This window comes from Micromesistius poutassou (assembly GCF_964030765.1).
Source record: "Micromesistius poutassou genome assembly, chromosome: 7".
Lineage (NCBI taxonomy): Eukaryota > Metazoa > Chordata > Actinopteri > Gadiformes > Gadidae > Micromesistius > Micromesistius poutassou.
The window spans coordinates 571,284-595,360 of NC_140277.1; the positions used below are offsets into that span (position 1 = coordinate 571,284).

At 43.4% G+C, this 24,077-nt stretch overlaps 1 protein-coding gene across 1 annotated transcript in view; it reads left to right on the forward strand.

Annotated features, from left to right (window-relative positions):
• The first annotated feature begins 5,310 nt into the window (after positions 1–5,310).
• dst (dystonin) overlaps positions 5,311–24,077 on the forward strand; it is a 124,349-nt gene continuing 105,582 nt past the window's right edge. The window contains exons 1-3 of the mRNA XM_084470136.1: positions 5,311–5,408; positions 5,711–5,921; positions 21,186–21,247. Of these exons, the coding sequence (XP_084326262.1) occupies positions 5,394–5,408; positions 5,711–5,921; positions 21,186–21,247 (288 nt within the window). The 5' untranslated portion in view covers positions 5,311–5,393. The remainder of the gene's footprint in view (positions 5,409–5,710; positions 5,922–21,185; positions 21,248–24,077) is intronic.

The window sequence follows — 24,077 nt, forward strand, 5'->3', positions numbered from 1 at the left end:
GACAGACAGGACATCAAGGTTCGACAGCGTTTTGGGGGGCTGACAACATACATTTTTGAATACATAATACGTGCAGACTATGACATAACGGCTCCCCACCACTGAATTTCATTTACAGTCTATGCTCAACACATGCGTATTATGAGTATTATTGTGAGTAGTGGATTACCAAACTGTGTTATCTCTGATAAGGTGCACGATGTTTTCACTCCATCACTGTGATCAGCAGAGATGGATTGTTTGCATGTGTCAAATAGCAGCGGAAGAGCTACCCGCTATAAAGTTTCACTGTCAACTTCTATCCTGGCATGCTAGGCTACTTCAGCGATGTGGGTGCCTTTGGCGGATCCGTGCGCATGTGGAGCATATTCAAAACACTGGTCCATAGTTTTTTAGCAGCCGTTGTCATGTAAAGTAGGCTACAACACGTCAAGTACTTCCTACAAACGACCTTCTCTCTCCAGATTGTTTGTGTTACTTTATGGTTGGCCAACATGTAATAGTTAGGTAGCCACGCTTTGTAACCTGTGACTGGCTGATGCTTAGACAGTCTACGGTGCCGACGAGTAAAGACGCCTGCAGACGTGTACTGACACTGTTAACAATATTGGTGTGAACGTAGCCTACTAAATAAACAGCTAGCCTATATTGTCAAAGCTACACGAACAGAGATCTAATTTGTTTAGTCGTAACGGTGTACTTATTGAAAGACTAAAATACAAAAAAAAAAATGGATGGATGTGTGTATGTTACGTGTTAAATAGTGCTGTTGATGTCTGGTTTAATGTCTGTGTTGTGGATTATATGTCAATATGATTGTACTGTAGGCCTACAACAAATTGCCTGCCTTTCGGGGACATTCAAGTTTTCTAGGTCTAAGTCTAAGACTTAGACTTAAAGTAACCATAGACAAACCAAGACAAAAGTAACCATAACTGTAATTCTTACATTATTCAGGATTGCTTGTCTTTTGCATGGTTGTGGGATGCCAGCGATGATGATGACGATGAAGGGACATTTGAAAACAGCGCTACTGGAGCACATGCGCACTTTCTATTTCATAATTATGACATTTTATATCATTATTATGACTTTTTATCTCATAATTATGACTTACAATTGGGAGTTGTTGTTTTTTTAATTAAGGAAGAGTTTTAATCTTTTTTTTGGGGGGGGGGGGGGCTTCCATAGATGACCAAGGTCCATGGAAAATGATTAATCATGAAAAATGTCCGAAAATATTGATGTTTAAAAAGGGACATCATTTACTAAACATCATCGCTGGCGTAAAACCTATGATGATTATGACGTAGCAGTTGGATGTGGATGTCCAACATGCTGCTGACAGTAGCCTACTGTGGACGGAGTCCTCGACAGGATGCACGCGCGAGTGGGGCCGAACCCCCACCCATCAAGTCAAGTCTTCGATCGATTTTTTTCTTTTCTTTCTCTCCTTTTTACTTCAACGATCACTAGAATGAAGCACAGTGATCAATGCTTTGCTGAAGGTTGCAGCACTGGAATGTGGCCCATCCCTTTATAAACAGTTGGGCAATTGCGGTGTCTCAATTCATTTCAGTTTCGTTATTATTTTATAGTGTGTTATATTCTAATATAGGGGGGGGGGGGGGGGGAAATGTGGCCTACTTTACTGCAATGGCGAGAAATTAGTTGCACACCAAACGAGTTGGGTTCAAATTGAAACGAGGCGTTGACATTAATTATAGTTCTATGTCTTGAGCCCTTCACTTGAATCTGATCCTTCAGTGATACAATGATCCGTCGACCCGTCCTGCCCTATGCAGTACTGCGATGCTCAGGGAAATTGCTGACACATTGTTGTTAAATAAATAAATAAAAAGGAACGTGTATCCCTGCTGAGTCACTAGTCTTGTATGAATGCTTCCATCCTCATGGGTCGTCTCGTTGAACTCGTTGAAGTCTAGGATGACTTCTGGTGCCCGATTGGCTTTTCTCAAAAAAAAAAGTGTAATTTTGTCATACGCTCAGACCGGTGTTACGGCAGGAGCGTCAGTCTAGCTCTGCGCTACATAGCGGATTATAGGATGATTGCGGCGGCGTTTTTGGTCCTTTTGAGACCTTACAGCATACAATGTGTGCTGTTATTATTGCTGCTTTTGCTCGGAACTATTGCGACAATCTTATTTTTGTGTTGCTGGCATCGCAAGCTTCGCGATGGAGAGCATCCAATAAAATCGGTGCTCTCCGGACGCTCGAGGAGCCGCGGTGAGTAGCCGAGGCTAGCCGCCTCTCTGGATGATGCGCCTGCAGAACAGTGCTGTAGTAATAGGCTATAGCCCAGTATGGCAGATCATCATCTACCGCTTTATCTTTATATTTGTCGTAGCAATGACACATTGTGCTAAAACCAGGAGTGTGTTTTAGCAGTTGAGTGTGTTGGTGAAGAGATATATAGCCTATATATATATATACATAGCCAGGTGCATTGTGGTAGCATATAGTTCAAAAGACAACCGCTTATCAAGAGGCTTACGTTTTTTTTTAATTCATGTCATGCAAATCGAATGTTTCCAATTGATAAATTACCATATAGCGCCTATTATCTGATGTATATACCCTCGATTTTAGCGTATATTCTGACATAGTATGTATCTGTCCTGACAGTTGGCCTCCGAGCGCATCATTTTCGGTCAGAGGTAGGCTAAACTTTTATTCCCATTGGCTCCAACCAGTCTGTTCCTATGTAGGCCATAGTTGGTTTGAACCAAGATTCATAATCCATGCTCTCACTTCTGGGTGGATCAAAGCTTCATATTTAAAGGGGGTTTACCCAAATCACACATTGGTCTATTTTGTTGGATGTCATTCATTGTTTTTTAGATCTTTTTTTAAAATAACTATTTATGGACCATATGCGCAGTGCGTAGCCTATGTATTAAATAAATAATGGCTTATCGTCCAAACAAGTCAGTGGAGATAGTTTAGAATATACAAACGATTATCGCAAAAAACACGTATAACGACACGCAAAACAAGAACAACAAATATGTCGATAGAAAGCATATTTCATCTGATAACAGATGACATATCCTCATAGACGCAGTTCACTTCCACTCTACTGCGTCAGCAAGCACACAGTTGCAGGAGCTTTACTTCCGGTTCTGGGACGTTCCTTCAAAATTAAAGTATTGTATTATAGGAGCAAAAACAATGCATTGGCTAACTATCCACAGACAATAGCTTTACGTTTCTAGCCATAAACGAATATAGTGCTTATAATTTGTAATTGGCCCTACAACTCATTATATACCAATGTAAAATGCCATTATCATAACGAATTAATTAAGTTATTTCAGGGATTCGGTGCTTTGAGAAAAGTCATCTTGTAATAATCAACATTCTTTGGACTAATTGAAAAAAAATGTTCAATGTGAATTCAAAAGATAACAATAAATTTGCTGTAGTCTTAAACATTTTACAATTGTAGGCTACTTTTTTTTCCGCTCTTGCACAAAATAAAATGGTTTACTTATAAAACACATGTTCAAATAAAATGTGTGTATAAATGGGCGGCGACGTTGTATCAATATAGTATAGTATTTGTTTTACATGACAGGACATTTACTTTGAAATCCTAACACCAGATGTAACGAATGTGCACAGCTTGACACGTGCTCTTGTTTGCAGGTCTGTAGGCACAGTCCGCGCCACGCCAGAAGGAGCGTGCGCGCTCGAGTGCTGGAGGAAAAGCCGAGTCTGGTCGAAGTTCCCGAGAGCGATCCCGATTCCTCTACTCTGAGGAAACGCAAAGTAAAGAAGCGAGTACAGCCGGAATTTTATCAATCTATACAGGTCACCCCCACACGTAAAGCTGTAGGTATTCCCCACCATTGTGTTTTTTTAAGTTGACACAAGCCTACTGTTCTTACTTGATTTTGTCTTTAGAAAATAGGGTCATAACAAGCTGCACAACCAAACTACATTTTGTCGTAACAAGGTGAAGTATTACCATCATGGAAATGTATTTTTCTGTGTCTATGTCCGAAATGTCTTACAGTGTCTACATTTTAACTGTCCATGCTCATTTGGACCATCCTATAAAGAAAGCGATTCCATTTTTTGGACTGGGCTGGCGCTGTTGTTATATTATATTATATATAACATTAGGAGAATGAAAAGGGTAAGATGACCTAATGACGAAATGACACATAGGATGCAAAACGTCATCCATCCAAAATAATACTGGTAATATTATGTTTATTGTATATGTGATGCTATGTGTGAAACATACGTTTAGGCTGATTTTAAATATTGGCAAGGTATTTTGGCTTGTTATTATTGTTTAAATCATATAAGACATCCTACCACCCCCACCCTCACACACACTCGCGCGCACACACACACACACACACACACACACACACACACACACACACACACACACACACACACACACACACACACACACACACACACACACACACACACACATGCTTGTTATTACATTTAAAAGAGAACAACAATGCAAAATATTCATGCTATTTTATTTTATTTTTTCAGTCTGTTTCACTTTTCGATTTAGAAGACTTTAACCCATAGAAGATTGCATCGGATTACGGCAGGAAGCCGATAGCCGATAGGTCATTTGATTAAGGATGCTTTCAGGGAAATGTGATGGAGCCACGGGGATCAAACCGTGCAATGCCTTTCAGCTGCGGTGAGCAGTGTCAGTGTAATGGTATTCAGTGCAACCCTCCCTCTTCTATCAACTTGTTTCAACACACCCGGTACTCAGCCATGTTTCCGCGCATGACAAGTATACAATCAACCACGGGAGTAAATACATGCTAGTGATTCTAACAACGTGCCCCACTGTTAACTACAATCGGAGATAAAAGTCCCTTTTTAAATCGGCAAACATTTGATAGATATCAGGCCTCGCGGTTGCAACACCCGTATGTGACTAATGCCGCCTGGATTGGGCGACAAAATGGCAATACCACCCTGGCATGGTGCTAACCATCCCACCCACTATGACCTGGCAAATATCCCCCTCGCCCCTCCTTCCCCTAGCCTTTGATGTATTAAAATCCCAGCCGACACATTGCTGAGGGGGGGCGCTGTTCACCACGGATACACACCGCTGGCGGTGTCTGACATTAGCACGGGTATGACGCGGGGGCACTTGCAGCGTTCCCTAGCATCACGGACGAGCGCTCTCCGGGCATAGGCGAAATGCTCTGCTCTGTTCAGCGGCTGACATCATCTCGGATCCTACTATAAAGAGACTCGGAGTCACGGGCGGAGAGCTGTTCTTTCTGTGGAGGGCGAAGGCGAGGTGGATTTCAATTGATGCAGACATGAGTGTCTGAGCAAGGGAGAAAATAAGGGGATATTTATCTTGTGTCACGATGTATTATACAGCGGTAAGTGTTGCCTCCGACCTGGCGGGGGAGCCAGATACAATTGGTATTCACCTTGTGTTAACATGATTTTATTGTTATCGTGGATTAGTCTATTATTGCAACCTGACTGCTTTAAACACGCCGATTCACGCCCCGCCTGTTTTGCATGAACACTTGCCTATTTTAGACGGCCCGACTGAGAGAGACTATTATTACGTTGTCTAATTTAAGACCAAGTAGGATATTCTTCTAATTAATTTCGAGCTGTTGGGAACCCGAGACAAGCCTTGTTTTTCTTTGCTCTTTTATTTTTGATTCATAAGAGCTCCAGCTCGGGGAATCCGTCCCTTCACTGTTCCATGTCTTCGGTGGACGTCTCCGACGAAGAGGAATACAGCGTGAAATCTGGCTCTGCGTCCCCGGCTCCGGGAGACACGTTACCCTGGAACCTCCCCAGACATGAGCGCTCGAAGCGGAAGATCCAGGGAGGGTCCATACTGGATCCAGCCGAAAGAGCGGTGCTCCGGATCGCAGGTGAGTCTGAGTCCCCTCCCGCCCCCTATGATGGAAGTACACATCTGTTGGATCATTTATTTTGCGTTAAGTGGCGTGACATGACCAAAGCGACCTATTTGATTACATAGGCCTACGCCTTCCATTCTTTCCTAAATGAACCACTTGAAACGTGTCTCAACCGCCTTGGAAGACGGGCGCTTTAGGAAACATCACACCAAAGAGGGTGAATTCGTACACACACACACACACACACACACACACACACACACACACACACACACACACACACACACACACACACACACACACACACACACACACACACACACACACACACACACATACACTGTAAAGGCCTGTTCACTTTATAAGTATAGCTATGTCTAATTATTGGTCACTATTGTGAAGGGGAACATGAAACAGGTTCCCCTGGAATGAAACGGGACGAGCCAAAATGACCTGACTTCATTTGACCATAATGCCAGAGATTGTCGGGTGCCTGGTTGTAAACATGGTAACGTCACACTCTCAATTGAATTGTTTTGTCTTGAAAGCCCCATTTTCTCCAAAAGAAAATAATAGTACGGAATGGATAGGAAAGGGTTTTGAAAGCTCAAATGCCGTCTACTACACATTCGTGTAGATCCCACAATATAATAAACGTGACGACATAAAAAAAAAAACATCACTGGACTAACGGGGTCTTGTAATACTGTGCAGGTGGTAGGTACAAAGACCCTGGAAAAAATGTCTGGGAATTGATGATTATTATGGTCAGCGGGCCCCCCTATCAGCCGCGAAGCCCACAGAGGAAGTCCCGTTCATTGGCTGGATCGCAGACAGGGGCGGGATGTAGGGGCGTTTCCTCTCGCTGAACAACAGCGCCTACCACTCTCGCGTTGTTCCCATCGCCTCCACCAGCAGCACCACACACGCAACCCGGGGCTGGTGAGCGTCCAGTTTGTGGAGCCCCGGCTATGGCTCAGTACAATCCGCCGGGTTACATGATCGCCGACGAAAAGGAATATCTTCAAGCGTATGAGGATGTTTTGGAAAAGTACAAAGGTAGGATATTATAGGCTACAGACTGATATGCTTGGTTGTTGTTTTTTTGTTGCGTTAGACAACCATGAACAATGAGGGAACTGCTTGACAGCCCGGTATTTCTGTGCGCCCCCTCCCAGCCAGCCGACTGGACGTGCCGTCCTCAAATTGTGAATTATTTTGTTGTTTTTTCAGCTTGACAGCTCGCCCATCCGGTTGGGGGAGGCTGGCCAAGGGCTTACAATGATCATTCATTTGATTTCGGATGATCATTAGATTTGAACCTAGATTTGAATATTCCATAATGTTATACAGCCTAGTGTTCTGTCAAAGATACCAGCTGTAATATGGAATTGACATTTTTGAGTTTATTCTGTGTCTTCAACGTTACACAATTATATGAAGTAGTGCCCTAGTTCTCATGGGTTTAAGTCTTTATAACGATGTCCTTATTGGCTACTGGCCTCAAACCAGCTTGACAGCTGACTAGCATAGACGCATAGTTATGACTGTGTAACTGTGAATGTGGCTTTTCCTGGGCTATGCATTTACGCACACACTGCTTCGTATGGAGTGACTTTCTTCTGCTGTATTTTCTTTCTTCGTCATTTCTTCTGTGACGGTTGAGTAGAATTGAAACTGGCAGCATCGTTATGTTTAGACTCTCATTTATCGATCCTTCTGGATAACTGCATTAAAAATAATTTCAAAAAACAAGGAACACAGTTGTTCCCATCGCTATGTAGTGCAATGTATCATCCTGAGTCACTCGACGGGAGAGTGTGTATGGTCTTAGAGCTTTGGAGCCTAACCAGCACTCTCCACTGATTGCTCCTTCGACTCAACGTGATGGTACATGGTATCATATGATGTGCCACTTTATTGATCTCAGAGGAAATTATAATGACTTCAGGCAGTAGGACAGAGACAGACAATAGGCTTTGCCATGATACAAAATTAAAATAAGTTGACTGTATTGTTGTGTTCCCTCTGTACTGGTAATAACAATGTGTGTGTGTTTGTGTCTCTTTGTGTGTGTGTGTGTGTGTGTGTGTGTGTGTGTGTGTGTGTGTGTGTGTGTGCTCTTGTGTGAGTGACCTATTGCTGTAATGGACTCGCTCTCACACTGGTTTCTCGTCAGTGTTAGAACGTGAATAGGTGTATGATGGATTAAGACTTTTCTCTGTAAAAAATAATGTACATTGTGACAGCTAGTCATGATGCCCTTTTACTCAGGCCCAACCTCTCAGAGGTGTGCCTGAACTGATGTTGGTGTAACAAGACCGTTTCATATTGAAAAAGCTCCTAAACAGAGCCTCAAGCTTCTCACCATGTGATGCTTTTGAACAGAACTGATACTATTTATAATCACAAACATCCACGGAAACCAAGCAAAACAAAAACAAATGATTCAACCACTGAGCATCAATAATATTGTTGTCTAGCCTTGACGCATGTCCACCACAGAGTTTAGGTCCATCAAAAAGTGGTCTAAATAATAAACATAAGAAGTGTATCTTTGCTAACATTTAGCCAGTGAAACAGCGTCAATTCAGAATGAGGAACCAATTTGAGATTGTGATTACTCTTGATTCAGCATAAACTGACAGTTTTCCTTTGACCATTGGATTTATTACGGAACAGATTTGAATAAAGAAAGAAATCACTTTATAATACATAAGAAAAAAATGCTAAAAAGCATTACTTAAGAATCAAGTTCTAACATTGTCCTATAATCATTAGTAACACTATACTAATTGGGTGTACGCCCTTAACAAAAGCATACTTTCGGTTCTTGCCGAAAGTATTATCGTACAAAAGGTTTTGCACACTTGAGCCCAGGCTGAAGGGATGTGTTCTTCAGCAAACACAAAGACTACAGTTGGAAGGTGTTTTTTAAATTATTCATTCCAGGAAAGGGTGATTTTCCCCTTGACAATCATTAGAGATGATGCCCTCTCTCGATATAAAGCCTCCGGAAGAATATCACTCGCAACCAATCATGTTTTCAGGACCGTTGGAGTTTATTCCAGGACAGGGTTTCATTTCCAATTTATACACGACGCCGTTTACGTGAACCTACAGATTCTCTACTTTTACGATATCTTGTTCTTGTAACTCAATCTCCTTTATCGCAGGCAGATTTGATCGAGTCTTTCATACGTTCACAAAGGGTGTGGTTCATCAGTGTGCTTTACAGTCCATGTGTCTGAACACTGAGCTGGGCTTTGTATTCTGTTTAAAAACACTCCTACCACAGGCAGCACGTCTAGGCAAAACTGTACAATAATGGTATATTAATTAAACATTAATCAACATTAATTACTGCGGTAATATGCATGAACTAACACAGTTGACTAATGGTCTAGTGATAATTGACAAATGGTGTTCATGTTTACTAATGCTTTTCATGTTAAATAAGTTATTCAAGTATTTCAACTTAATTAACATAATTAGGTTACCGCTAAACCAAACACCATCCCATATGCTAATGCTATGCTATTGTTTATCAATGTGTGACAAATGTACCCTTAATGTAAAGTGTTACACATGTCTTACAGCCCTGGTAGAAACCCATGATCATCTGAACGGACCATCTAGATAATTAGCCTTATTATTAACAGCGATGGCTTGCTACAGGCCATTGTTTATTTTTGCACAGTCACTGTCTTTGTCGGCCCCTCCAGGGCCCGGCCCAGCGTAGCCTCCCTGCTCCATATGGACAGCCCACTCATCACATTCAAATGGCTTAGTGGCCCACTCACGTGCATGCACACACACACACACGCACGCACGCACGCACGCACGCACGCACGCACGCACGCACGCACGCACGCACGCACGCACGCACGCACGCACACACACACACACACACACACACACACACACACACACACACACACAGGGGGACACACAAACCCATACACACATGCATGCACAAACCCACACACACATACACGCACGCATGCATGCACTTACACACACACACACACACACACACACACACACACACATCCACTCACACCCACACACACACACACACACACACACACACACATATGCACAATACACACGCCCGCACAAATGCCTTACACACGTACACACACAGCCACACACACACACACACACACACACATATGCACAATACACACGCCCGCACAAATGCCTTACACACGTACACACACAGCCACACACACACACACATAGGGCAGACATGGTCTGTTGAGTGAGGACTACTGTACAAAAAAACCTTTGTTTTCACATTTGGATCTGTGTTCAAGTCCCCTAAAACCTCATTTTTAAGGAGATTATCAACGTTAATGACTATGTTTATATTTAAGGTGAAAACATAATTTGTCGATAAGAGGATGTTTTCATACCATTGTTGTGGAGGATATATTCTGAAGCACTACCTGTGTCAACCCTCAACCAATCTGTATCTGTTAACTGTAAGATTCTCCTAGCACCGTTAAATATACAGCCCGTTAAATATCTCATCCAACGGTATACAGTTACCACCTGTTTTACTGGGAAGTTTTCCTTGCTTTAATTATCTGTTAGAACATTTTCCCCACTGTTGAGTTATTGGCAGTCAACACATACATTAATTGAAATACCAAGATGTTTATGACTCTAAATGAGAATATCTGCCTGCTTGAGGGAGTCACTGAATGTCCATATTCACGCCAAGGATTTAGCTTTAGACTTTCAGTAGTTTCAGAGTATGAAAAGCTTAGCAGTTCCTAGTTACTATAATGTACCATGCCAAAGAGCACCATTCACTAATTCTGGAATTTTAATCTGAGACAGAGACTCAAAGCTAGACAGGGAAACATTAACAGAACAGACAAAAGTCTAGACTAAAGTTAGGCCAGTATAAATCAATTATACATTTTTATACTTGTCACATGAATGTTGGGATAGATTCTGCTGAACAAGTCAAGTTGTTAACATGTGATTTTGACAATATTGATGTCTGCACCACTGAAGTTAAGTAGCTTTTTGCAGATCACAAGACAGACAAGTTGTGAGCAATAGAGGGGCATTCTTGCTTTTGAACTGTTGTTTATAAGACTTTCTTAAGCTGGCTTTATCCTTTTAGGACGCCTGCCAATTCAATTAGATATCGTAACCGTTAACAGCTAAACATTTGTAGCACAAACTCTCACTCTGGAGAAGGATAAAAAAGAATGATTGTTTTCAGTGTAATAGGCATAATCTCTTATTGAGCTTTTTTTTATGCTGGGAAAACAAATCAATGCGAATAGATCCAACAAACAAAAAATCAATGCGAATAGATCCAACCTCACAGTATGCATTCAACAATAACATCTAGGCGTCCCTCAAACCACCCACAACATGGATTCATACTGTAATACTATGTTAGTATTTTGATCAATGTTCTTCATATTTGACTATAATTCCATCAGATCATTCTACAAATATCCAAGTAAAATTATAAGATGATAAAATATCCGCCAGTAAAATCATGCTAACGATTCCATTCACACAATTTCTTTTGCATTTAAAATTCTAAATATCATAGCCCTTTATTAACCTGGCATTATCAGCCTTCATTTGGCATCAGTTAAGAGTTCCCTATCTGTTGCCGTTCAAAAATCAAGCAGTCTGATCAGCTGATCAAATCCTCATGAGTCCGGGGCGCTAATAATAATATGTCCAAATGTTGTGTATTTATATGATGTCATGGTGATGGGAAGGGCAGTGTGACTGTAGCTCCTCGTCTCTTCCTCCTCCCTCTTCCTCCCACCCTCGGCCCTCGCAGTGTGAGCTCTCGTCTGCATGAGATCATGTTGTACATTGCTCTCTCTCCTGCTCTCTCTCTCTCTCTCTCTCTCTCTCTCTTTCCCTTCAGCCTTTCTCTCTCTCTCTTTCCCTCCACCCTCTTTCTCTCTCTCCCTCTCTCTCTATCTCTGTCTTCCCTTCACCCTTTCTCTCTCTTTCAGTTCATCGGTTCTCTCTCTCCCCTCACCCTCTTTCCCTTCACCCTCTCTCTCTCTCTCTCTCTCTCTCCCTCTCCCCCCCCTCTCTCTCTCTCCCTCACCCTCTCTCTCATTCTCTCTCTCTCTCCCTCTCCCTCTCCCCCCCTCTCTCTCTCTCTCTCTCCCTCTCCCCCCCTCTCTCTCTCTCTCTCTCTCTCTCTCTCTCCCTCACCCTCTCTCATTCTCTCTCTCTCTCTCTCATTCTCTCATTCTCTCTCTCTTTCCCTTCACGCTCTCTCTCTCTCTCTCTCTCTCCCTCCCTCACCCTCTCTCTCATTCTCTCTCTCTCTCTCTCTCCCTCCACCCTCTCTCTCATTCTCTCTCTCTCTCTCTCTCTCTCTTTCTCTCTCTCTCCCTCACCCTCTCTCTCTCTCTCTCTCCCTCTCCCTCTCCCCCCCTCTCTCTCTCTCTCTCTCTCCCTCTCCCTCTCCCCCCCTCTCTCTCTCTCTCTCTCTCCCTCACCCTCTCTCTCATTCTCTCTCTCTCTCTCTCTCTCTCTCTCTTTCCCTTCACCCTCTCTCTCGCTCTCTCTCTCTCCCTCTCCCTCTCCCTCTCTTCCCTCGCTGGGGCCCATAAGCTCTTCTCTGTCTAACCGCCGCCCATCTAGCACTCCAGCACCGCCCTTATCCTATCAGCAGCCGGCCGGCAGATGCTGGGAAGCGAGCCTATCCCAGATGGAGGAAATGGATTTCATTTGTGACCTCAGTGTCTCAGGAGGACGGAGAGCGAGTGCCGAGGATGACAGAAGAAGCCCTCTTTTCCTACTCCCCCACTCTGATCCTTTGTGCGCTCGTGAGTTCTCGCGAGAGCACAATTTGAATTTGCTCAGCGAGTCACTGGGAACGAGCAATATACCCACTCCCCGATTCCCCTGGCACAGAACATTCACCAATCACATCGGTGTATCTGATTTACCGACCGGATACAGCAAGAGTCTTATCTATTGGTTAGCTCCGCTGGTCTGGATACGTCACCCCTTGTATTCTTCTAATTCTTCTTCTGGTCGTAGTGTTATCCAATTGCGTGCAGTGATATTTTCAAATGCATGCTTGGTGCCGCCCCTCGAGTTGGGCCATTTTCATTGCTCGTTGCCAGACCCTACAGCTCTCTAGATGTGGGTCTGGATTTCAGGGCTAGTGTTGCGTTGCTTGCTTGTCTCGGGTTGGATTGTCGTTTGGGTGTGTGTGTGTGTTGTGGTTTTGTAGAAGTTCAAATACATAGGTTTGGTCCTGAGCTGTAGAATATAGATGGGACTCTCAGTTAATAGTGACAAAAATGCATAAATCATGTTGGCTTCAGGTTTAGGCAAGTTGATGATTATAAGCACATCTAATTAGCCAGGACAGTTGTTGTCCTAGAGCAATTTTGACGCTTCATGGCACCACTTGTATTTCAATGTGTGTGTGTGTGTGTGTGTGTGTGTGTGTGCTTGTTCTTGCCACTAACCAGGCCTCTCCTTGTTTTGCTGAATGGTTTGACTACCAGAAACCACGATAGTCGATACTCAATCTTAACTAGCTTGCTTGCTCCCTCATTTTGGATTGGCTTATACCCCAGCACCCTGCCCAGCGTGAGATTCCATCTCAACCGTGTCCTTGGAACGAACATCTAACTACAATGATAAGGAAATGATTCAGCCACTGCCCGATTTTCTGCAGGCAGGATATCCATGATCACCACCACCCAGCTCATGCAATCACATAATTCTCGGCGTGTCGGCCTGGGACAAGTGTAAGTAGGCCCAGATGTGACAACGCCGGTTAGGTCGAAGAAGTACATTGAAGCAAAATAGTCCACATTAGCACGTCAGAGGACGTAGGCTGCAGTGATGGTTAGAAATCCAAGCAAGGCTCTTTTTCAGACTACAAAAAGAGTGAACGGAAAAAACCAATGGAGATGTAAATCTATGACTTCCATATGGTTCATTGTCAGAGCTCTGGGTGCAACGTGCTGAGGCGACAGGGCCCAGGCGGACTAGAAGGGCTGCTTTGAGGACTCGTCAGGCTTTATGAATGAATGGGCTGTTCCAGGCCAACATTTCAGCAGACGGCCCAACCCCGGAGAGAGGAGAAGACGAGCGCTCTGATTGTGTCACTCGCGAGGAATGACAGAAATGCACCCTCTAACGGCTTTTCCCCCCGCCGTCTAGCAGGCTAGTTTCACTGTTTGTTGACCACTTGTTCACCGGATCACTTGTCCACATGCTTCACGCTGTCAGCGTGTGTGCTATAAGAACACTATAAGACTCATCTGTTTGGAGACAATGCCATCTGGGAGCACTGTGTGGTACCGTCGCTGCTTAGTCATCGCCGCTCAGGGCAACAGGCACTCAAACAGTCTTTCCTTCCGGGGAACAGGTTGAGGAGGTAGGAGGGTTAACCCCTTAAAGGCAAACAAATGTAAAGCTATTAGCAACAAAGCCACACCCGTTTCCCATACACAGCCACACCACTCAACCCTGTATGCCCGTGGACTTGTGATCCCTGGTAAATGCACTGTTGTCGATAGCTTAGTGACTTGAGCAGGGGGGTGAGCTGGGGAGCAGGAATGTTTCACGTGTCTGTGTGAGGATGTGTGTGGTACTTGGGGGTTTAGTTTTCACATTTCTCTTAAGCCCCCCCCAACACCCAAGTTACTACCCCCCAGGCAGGGCCAACAGGATTGGGAAACATGGATTATACGGGTTAGGGTTATGTGATTTATGTGACTTTTCAGGTGTATGTTATTGTATGTTAATTCAGCAAAAGGTGTTTGCGACATAAACCAATTGATCACAAGGCAAGGCTCCTAGTGAGTTTCCCTTCTCTATCCATCTTCTCCTTTCGAATCAGCCTGTGTAAGGATGGGCCAAGCTAGTCAGCTAACAGGAATATCTACTGCAGTGAGTGGACTGTCTCTAGGCTATTCCGTCTCTACAGCCTTCTGGTAAGGCTACATACAGGAAGCCTGCTGGTATATGCAATATATTGCTATTAGCTCCGATGCAGAATCGATTGAACTTTTGTCAAACGCTTCATGAATTCAACTGTCCAGAGAGATGTGACGGAGCCTAATACATTGTTCCATTCGAATGGAGAGCTAAGATCCTAAAAACCTGAGAGAAAGACTTACAGCGACTCCTCAGTCAAAAACAAACAAGCTAAATCGTCTCCTATGTTCGTTAAGGTCGAGATGGAGCAATTTGTATTCTAATCACTCATAGTTGAATTGAAGGGCCGAGCACTGCCCTCTCAGTGGCCCTGCTATATAGTATGTGATGCCAAGCTGCAGGGCCGGCGTGGTTTAAGGTTGAGGCTAAATATAGCGGAGCACATGCTAACCGGAGGCCTGCAAATACGAGTCTCGGGAGATGAGCGTGTGACCACGGTGCCCACTTTAACCCACAATGCCCAACGCTGACCAGTACAGGGAGAGAGAGAGAGAGTGAGAGGGCGTTTAATACACAAGCCCCAATCAAAGTTGTTGATAAACTTGATTCTTCAACGTTCACGGCAATAATCTGACACTCCATACTTCAAAAGTAAATAGGGGAAACTATAAGATAGGTTTGAAGTCTCCTCTTGCAGTGTCGTGCTCAGTCAAACGTAGTCAGGTGTTGTATGTAGATCCACAAATGTCAAGAGTTTACAGGTCGAGACTGGAGAGCTATTGGTTAACATGTTACCTGGTCATTTGCCATACTCTGAGTGAACATTAATTTTCTGAAACTTTAACCTTGCATAAACTATGTATGCAAACTGTTAAGGAAGTGTTTTATAAAGTCAACCAACTCTTACTAAAAATAACAGTCACCTAACAAGTTACATACTTGTCAGTTCAACAAGAGATCATGAGCATAACATACCAATAAAATGCATTTTCAATGTGCTGTTGGTGTTGGCAGGTAAAGGCTCAGGTTAAGTCTCACAGTGAATAGGTTACCAACTTCAGGCCTACAAGACCATACAATGGCATAGCATCAGGGTTACTTTATGCCATGTTTACAAGACATCTATAAATGTATGTGTATTTCAGAGATAATCAAGTTTCTCCTGAAACGTCTACAATAAAAAACACCTTCAGTCACACAGGCCTATGTTGAATTCTTGATGTCAAAATATAATGTTTTCAACATTTTGTAACATTTCAACTAGGTTCTAGCTTAGCTTTTTTTTGTTGCTGTCTACACTGTAAAACCCCTCCCATCCACTACCCAGCCCGCCCAGCTGCGCAAGATCACGTCACGCAGTTGCACAGCCAGTCAGAGTGGACGGATCACTGTTGGTTAGTTAGTTTGAATTCTGAAAGTCTCCCGGCTATTAACTGGGAGGGGCTGAATCGTACACATTGTACCTTTCATTTTAATACGCTTTATTAGTACAGAGAAACCTTTTTGGGGGGAGAGAACTACACAAACTGGCTAAGCAGGCTATGTCCTCTCTGTGAAGGAGAGCATGGCTTTATGCTGTCTTGCCCTTTGACGTGTGCTATAAACAAGGATCCCCTCAAGGCGTTCACACACACGTTTTATATCTCTGTCTCTGTGTATAGCTCTGTCCCAATTCTCCCCCTTCCCCTAGATTTGAGCCCTAACCCTAGATTTGAGCCCTAACCCTAGGTTTGAGCCCTAACCCTAGATTTTGCGTGTTCCCGCGAAGGGGTAGGGTGTCCCAATACTTAGGGGAGCGAGGGGGAGTGCCTATTTTCCCTTAAAATCAACCCTTGAACACTAGCCAGCTCGGGAGCTGACTTGCAGCTAAGGGCACTCAAAGCAAGTGTTCTTGTTAAGGGGAGAGAAATGGGACTGGGCCTACGTCAACCAACTAGATAATGCAACAACAGGTTTATGTGTTGGATCACATGAAATCTGTGGTTCCCAACCTTTGACGTTAGGTGTACTGTACCACTACATTATCTTCAAGTCCTTGCACGGAACACCTCATGTGCAAATTGTAAAAATAGATGAATCCACATGGGGTGGCTGAGCAAAGAGGGTCAGCACCCCTTCATACACTGTTATTACTGCAAGAAGGCCATGGCCAGTGGGAGACAGTGGAAGGGAGTCAGAGACGCAGCTTATGCTCCCACTGTGTTTATTTAGCACAAAACATCAGTGGAAAACACATGATGGAATGCACAATGACATTGTTTTTGAAATAAAAAGCCATAATACTATATTCACTGAACAATATTTATAATTTAAGTATTTTCAATTATCTTGATTGTCTATTATCAAGAATATCAAGAATAAAATCCCTCGTTCCACCTGCATTACCGGCGCCTACCACCAGGTTGAAAAACACTGAACTACACTACATGGTCACAGTAAGTGGACATCCACTTTTTATGTTTTAGAGTTTATTGAAATTTTAGTGAGATAAAACGTCATTATACATCTTGGATATAAAAAAAAAAAAAAAAAAATCGTAACATTCTGCCAATGGCGTTTGCTAAAAGTTTGTTCCTTAGAAGGTAGTTTGAAATCATTAGGACTGCTGCTTTCTTCACGTCAGCAGAGATGATCCATATGTGATATCTACCGATCCGGCTCCTCTCTCCGGCACTATGAATCCCTTGAAATGATATCTGGTGATTATATTGTTATCATTTTTTAAACCTTTGCAAGTGTCACTTTTAGCATATGGTGTAGTGGGTTACGTTCACTAGTTCACTAGTTACTAGTTCACCAGTTGAGGAAGATATCTAATTGAGCAAAAACGATCTCATGCTAAAGAAAGGCTACTTGTTGTGTCCTCCAGAGGGCACCCTACCATTCATCTCACGTTCACCTTTGAGCCAGTTCTGAGTGTGAGTCTCAAATATATCCATTACCAAATGATTTCGCAATGAACAATAATAAACTAAGATATTTTTTTATAATGTGTATCAAATATAGCTTCAATTCAAATTGATTTGTTTTCATGCCTTCATGCAATAGTACTAATTCCAATACTAGCACTTATTTGTGAATTAGTTCACAAAATGTATGTATGCTGAGAATATTGTGTGTCCGTGTGTGTGTTTTTAAGATATCAAAATTATTTCTAGTTTATTTCCTGATTGAGTATACACACACATGTGTGCTGCAAACGTATACGTGTATGTGTGTGTGTGTGTGTGCGTGTGCGTGCGTTCCTGCGTACTTGCGTGCATGCGTGCTTGCCTGTGTGCGTGCCTGTGTGTGTGCATGCATGCGTGCGTGCGTGTGTGTGTGCGTGCATGCGTGCTTGCCTGTGTGTGTGTGTGTGTGTGTGTGTGTGTGTGTGTGTGTGCGTGCGTGCATGCGTGCGTGGTTGTGGCCCCACATCCTTCAGAGATGCTACAGTCCATTTAGCAGCAAGCCCTTTGCTCTGGATGCTTTCCTGGAATGCACTCTCAGACAATCTATACTAATGATGTTCTCTGGAGCCAGTTAGTAATTATTACCAAGTTCAGGATCTTAAATTTGCCACTATGAACAAAAATGCACAACCACCACTGAAAGCCAGCATCAACTGAAAGCTAGCATTACACTGAAAGCTAGCATTATACTGAATGCTAGACACCCAAGAGCGATTTGTATTATTTATATAACCCCTTATTTAGCTTTATAGAGATGCAGATTAATTCCCACAGAAGACGGATGTGTGGCAAAAAGTAATAATATTGATAATAGTGATTGATCTGTTAATTGAAGGTGAGCCTATCAGCTGCTATCCTGTAATCAGTTGCTAAAGCTCACACCTCAAATGCTGCCATGTCCAGCATCATGCACATGTCTCACTGCAGCCCTGTTTTTAATGTGTGTGCAGCTTTTACTGTTACACTATTTTTAGATCACACACATGACTCGACCATAGAGAGACGGTGGGCTAGTAGGTAATCAGGGTGGTGCAAAACCATTATTTCATATTGTATTGTTCTAATCAGAAAATATTGATATACGAGGATAGAGGGTTTATGGTTTGCCTTGATTTCTATAATAATTTTTTAACCATTCAGTATTCACTGTCCATTTTAATGTCTTTCTAACACATTTCAGGCCATTTGTAAACCTGCAAAGCATACACTACCTTATAAAATACTGTAACACATTTTATTTTACCCACAAGACTGTCTGCCGCAAGCTGAAATGATTATCAAGCATTCACCACATGCTGAGACATGAAACATGAGGAAATCAAATCAAAAGGAGAACCAATTAAACTGGTTGTCCATCATTCTGCAAATGCCGATACAGGCCTAAGCCAAGCAGCCAAACGGCAGCCAAAACAATCTCAGTACTGATGCGAACACAGACAGTGTTTCCCACAGACCAGGTAGCAATGTGTGGTGCCCCCCTGCAGGGTTGGCAACTGGTTTGGTTTTTGGCCGGAGTGAGACTCTGTAGAATCTTATAATGCTTACATTATAACCGCGGGTGGAATTGTTGAGGGGGGGGGGGGTGGAGTTGGGTTGCGGGCGGACGGGATTGTTGATGTGACATTTGTTGCGTGTGCGTGAGAGCGTGAGATGTTTATACTTAAAAGTCGCGTTCAAATAAAAATACATTTAAAAAGCGGAATCAATTTGTGGCGCTCGTTGTTGAATCTGTGGCGCTGCGCCACACATTGGTCTATGTATGGGAAACACTGACAGAGTTGGTTGGCATCTGTGCATCCCGCTAAGGAATATATGCTGTTGTCTGATCAGAGTCAGGTGAGAATGTAGGCTGATTCAATCTGTTATGATTCATTGGCTAATAAGGTTTTGTTGTTTTTAAAAACAATGAGTCACACACCACAGTTTTACCGCACCAGAGTAAGTCACCCCGTACCCAGGGCAAAAAAAAACCCTTTCCAGACCAAAGACGAAATTTGTTTTCCCCTCCACCACCCACAAAGCGGTTCGAAGGCAGCGCATGTAACGTCGTTTTGGGGTTTGGAATTAACACAAAATAGTTTGGAAAGTACGAAAAAACATTATTGAGGAACTGTGGAAAAACTTGACAGGACTTGTTTTCCGGGCGCCTCCAGAGGCAGGGTGTTGTGGGCTGCCACTGGAGCAGGTCTGCCGGGCACAGAGCGCGGTGGGAGGGGAGGCTGCTGTCACTCCAGCTTCACTCTGGTTAGCGGTGTCGTAGTGTGTGTGTGTGTGTGAGAACGGGACCGTCCCCGTGGATCTGGACTACACGTCGTACGTACCTCTGGGCCGGCTGCCTCGGGGGGGCTACTGAGAGCAGGCATGAAGCACCAAGGAGGGAGCGAGACACTCCACGGGGCTTATCTGGTGACGCTAATGTGCTGCATGGGTCAGTATTGGTGCTTCACTTACTACCACTGCTTATTACTGTACTCGGAGCGTTCTGCCAGTCCCTGCCCCGATTTTGCCACGTGGATCTCTTTTCTTTGTATTTTTCTTTGGTTTGGGAGAAAAAAACATATTTATGGCAGAAGGTTTGAGGGCACGGTTAAGAACATATGTTTATTTCCGTTCATGTCATGGTTTTCTTTCACAGGTCTTCTATTACACCCTCATTGTATTTGAATGAGTCATTTTGTTGTTTGGTAGTTCTTCTGTGATGAAGTGATGTGATGAGTGATGAACGCCTTCATTTGGATCACTAGGGTTTATCTGTGGTTGGGAAGGTGTTGGCGGTTATCTTACTGTTATCTTACATAGTGAGCACATAGCGTTAGATGTATCGGAAACAGAGAAACCTTCTGAGAAACATTGCTTTTATTCACCTGTGAGCGAACAGCAGGTAGCACATCATTTTGCATGCAGGTCTACACATTGGGAATACATTACTTGTTGCACCTTTTTTATGCACTGTACATAACAGTAGTTGTCATTTACAACGCTGTACATGCAATCTACAATATACGTTTTAATGTACATTAATCGACATGCAATGCACAATAGTTGTCATGTACATTATATTACAGTATTGCAGTATTGTGCTGTTTGCATGTACAGTAATGTACTTTATACATGTATTAGGCTCTCACTTGACTGTCTAGTCATGAGCATGAAGTGCGTTGTCATGGATACAAGAAACAAAAATAAAGTGGTGAGGGGTGTGCCGCAAGAGCCTTTTCCAACTCAAGACTTTCCTCTCTAATTAAAGACCTTTTGAAACAGAAAGCACTTGTTCCTCCAAGAGGAACAGAGGACAAAGTAAAAATGTGTCATTAAAGTTTCATAAAGTACAGCTAAAATGTGCATAAATGTACCCATAGAACAACACACTTTATAATTATTCACATCTGCTTGTTTCTTCTCTGCTTCCCCTCAGATGAAAGAGACAGAGTGCAGAAAAAGACATTTACCAAATGGATAAACCAGCATCTGTTTAAGGTAAGAACTTTATGGCCAATGTATTTGTGCTGATTTGTGTTTAATTGCGTTTTTCATTAGTGTGAAATCATTCATCATCATCATACATATCTCAGTGGTGGTGTTTTCACAACGCTAAAGTCCTGAAATACTTTTCAATCAGGATCTGTTAGGAATCACTCACCCATTTCGTCATTGTATACACAATCCGTCATGGAGTCAACGAGAGACAACAATTAGCCTAACTCCTGTTGGTGCTAGGTGCCGACATGCAAGCAACCTCTCGAGGCGTGCGTGCGTGTGCCACGGTCCGCTATGCTTCTGCACGCTATGCTGTGATACGCCTTTTGCTACAGGACATCGCTATGGTGGTGCTGCAACTGTGAACGTCATTAAGGGAATTTTTTATCAGAGCCTGCAAGTACCTGCAAGTGTCGCATGGTATATCTTGCACAAGGTGCACGTTTGACTGCACAATAGGTGAAATGGGATTGATGGCATTTCAGCCGCGGGGAGATTTTGTCTGCCTTTAAAGCGGTATGGGAATTGTATAAATACGTTACGCCTCAACATAAAACTAATTGTACATAACCATTTGCTGTAGGTTGCAGTAATTTGGTCTCCAAACGAGTTTTCAGGCAGTTGGCTTGCATTTTCTAAATACAGTTTAGAAACATTTAAGTTTGGTGTGTTCAATACTGTCGCTTAAAATTAGAATTGAAATACATCCTTAGCATGAGCTCAACCTCAGATTTAAGATATAACCATACTTCACTGTTAACCTTACTCAAATGGAAGAAGCTTTCTAAGAATACTCTGTAGGCCTTCTGTTGCTGACTCTATGTAGCCAATGGGTGTCGTTTAGAAAAGCCCACATAATATGCATAGCATGTTATATAATCACATATTTTGACATTACACCGTGACATTGGCGTCAGAGTAGGCCTACTCAGCCCCAATCCCCGTCACATTTGTGTCTGTCGTGGCTTGCCGTTGCCGTTGCCCGCTGTGCACTGGGGTCCGTACGGAAGTGGGGTGCTGAGTAATAGTGGGGGACTGGGTTGGGGTTGGGGTTGGGGTTGGGGCGGGCTGAGGGTGGGGGGGACAGGGACGCTTTTTGGCTGACCCAATAACGTGATAGGAGTGCGGGTCTATTTCGGAGGCACAGCTGTGGCCTGCGAGCGGGGATTATGGCACGGAGAGATGCCTGAGGCAATGCAGGTCATCAGGAAGGCAGTGTGGGGATTTCAGACGACTGCTACTCAGGCTGAAGGGGAGGGGGGGGGGGGGGGAGGGGGGGGAGGGAGGGGGGGGGGGGGGGGGGGGGGGAGGGAGGGAGGGAGAGGGAGGGGAGGGAGGTTTACTTGCAGCAGAAAGCCCCCAGACTCAATTACAAGAAGGAAGTGCAGGTGTAGCACAGACTGAGGTGCTATATAGCTTTTTATAAAATGGGTGGCTTAAATCAAGCGATCTGATTGGTTCCCAACTGTTGTATATTGAGCGTATACACACAGCTATGACGCCTGTTCAGTTTACAGAGTTCAGTATCACTCCGCGCCTAACTTGAACTGTTGTTTATTTATATATAAAAGCGATAGCATAGTTCACTGAAGCCTAAAAACATGTTGATTGCTGGAGAGGGTGGAAATGTTGTAAAGCAATAGGCACACGGTCGGCAATTTAGCCTCTGCTGCGCGTCGGGACGGACAACGCCCCTTAACTGTGGTATAATGACCGTATACCACAGCCTGTCGTGATCTATTGCTTAAATATATAGCTCCAGAATGGATTATAAACTGAAATGATCTGTCAGAATAAAATGTCCAAAAAAATGATAGCCATTTTTGTCATTTCAGTAAAAAAGGCCATACTTTTGCTGTTTATGGCTTCAGAAATGAAAATATTTGCCTGCTTATAAACATTCATAATTTAGTTTTAGTTCTACTCTGGTAACATTTAATGGCCATTTATATTATTTATGACATTTTATAGACTAAAGCAATTAATAATTGATAGATTAGTTGACCATGCAAGTTGCAGCTCTGCCATATGTTTCCATGTCCATCCAGTAGCATCCAAAAGTCACCATACAAAGTGGAACTCAAATCAGATTTCTATAATCAAAAATATGCTCACAATGTAGGAAAACCCTAAGAGTCAAGGGGTCTGGCCAAGAGGGACCAATTGATAGGGTTTTCCCTTAGCTACTGCAAGAAAATAAGATGTAAAACTTGCATAATAAAGCCAAAATCAAGTCCACCAGACCTCATTCACCAAAAATAACTTAATGGGGACAGGGGAGGAAAGGGGAGGCTGAACAGTCTTCGGATGGTTGTAAAGGAGTTTCTGCTTGTCTCTCAATCTGCCTCCCTTCCCTGTGGGAGCTGTCTTATGTAAGGGGCATGTGCAGAAAGCAATTAACCTCAACCACACGTACCTGCCAGAAGATAACAGCGGCAAGAGGGACAGAGGGAGAGATTGTGTATCAGTGTCCATTAGCCTATCTCATCCCCTCTGCTTTTGTCTCTCAAATCTATCCATTATCTTCGTTTCTTACTGACCCTTTGACATAGTAGATCATAGAATATGCCATCTGCGTTATTGGAGTGCATGTTTCCGTTTGATGGACAATGTGTTTGACCTTCTTTATCGTCAACACCTCTTACAAATGACTGTGTTGCTCCTGCTCGTTGTAGTAGAGTTTAGAGACACATTTTTCTCACCTTCAATGCCGTAGACTTCCTTCGTTGTCCTATAGCACATTAAACACAGACACACATCGTCATACTTTTAGACTGGACTTCTGCCGGCGATTGGAATTCGCCCTGCACATGGGGATGGAAAGGACCAT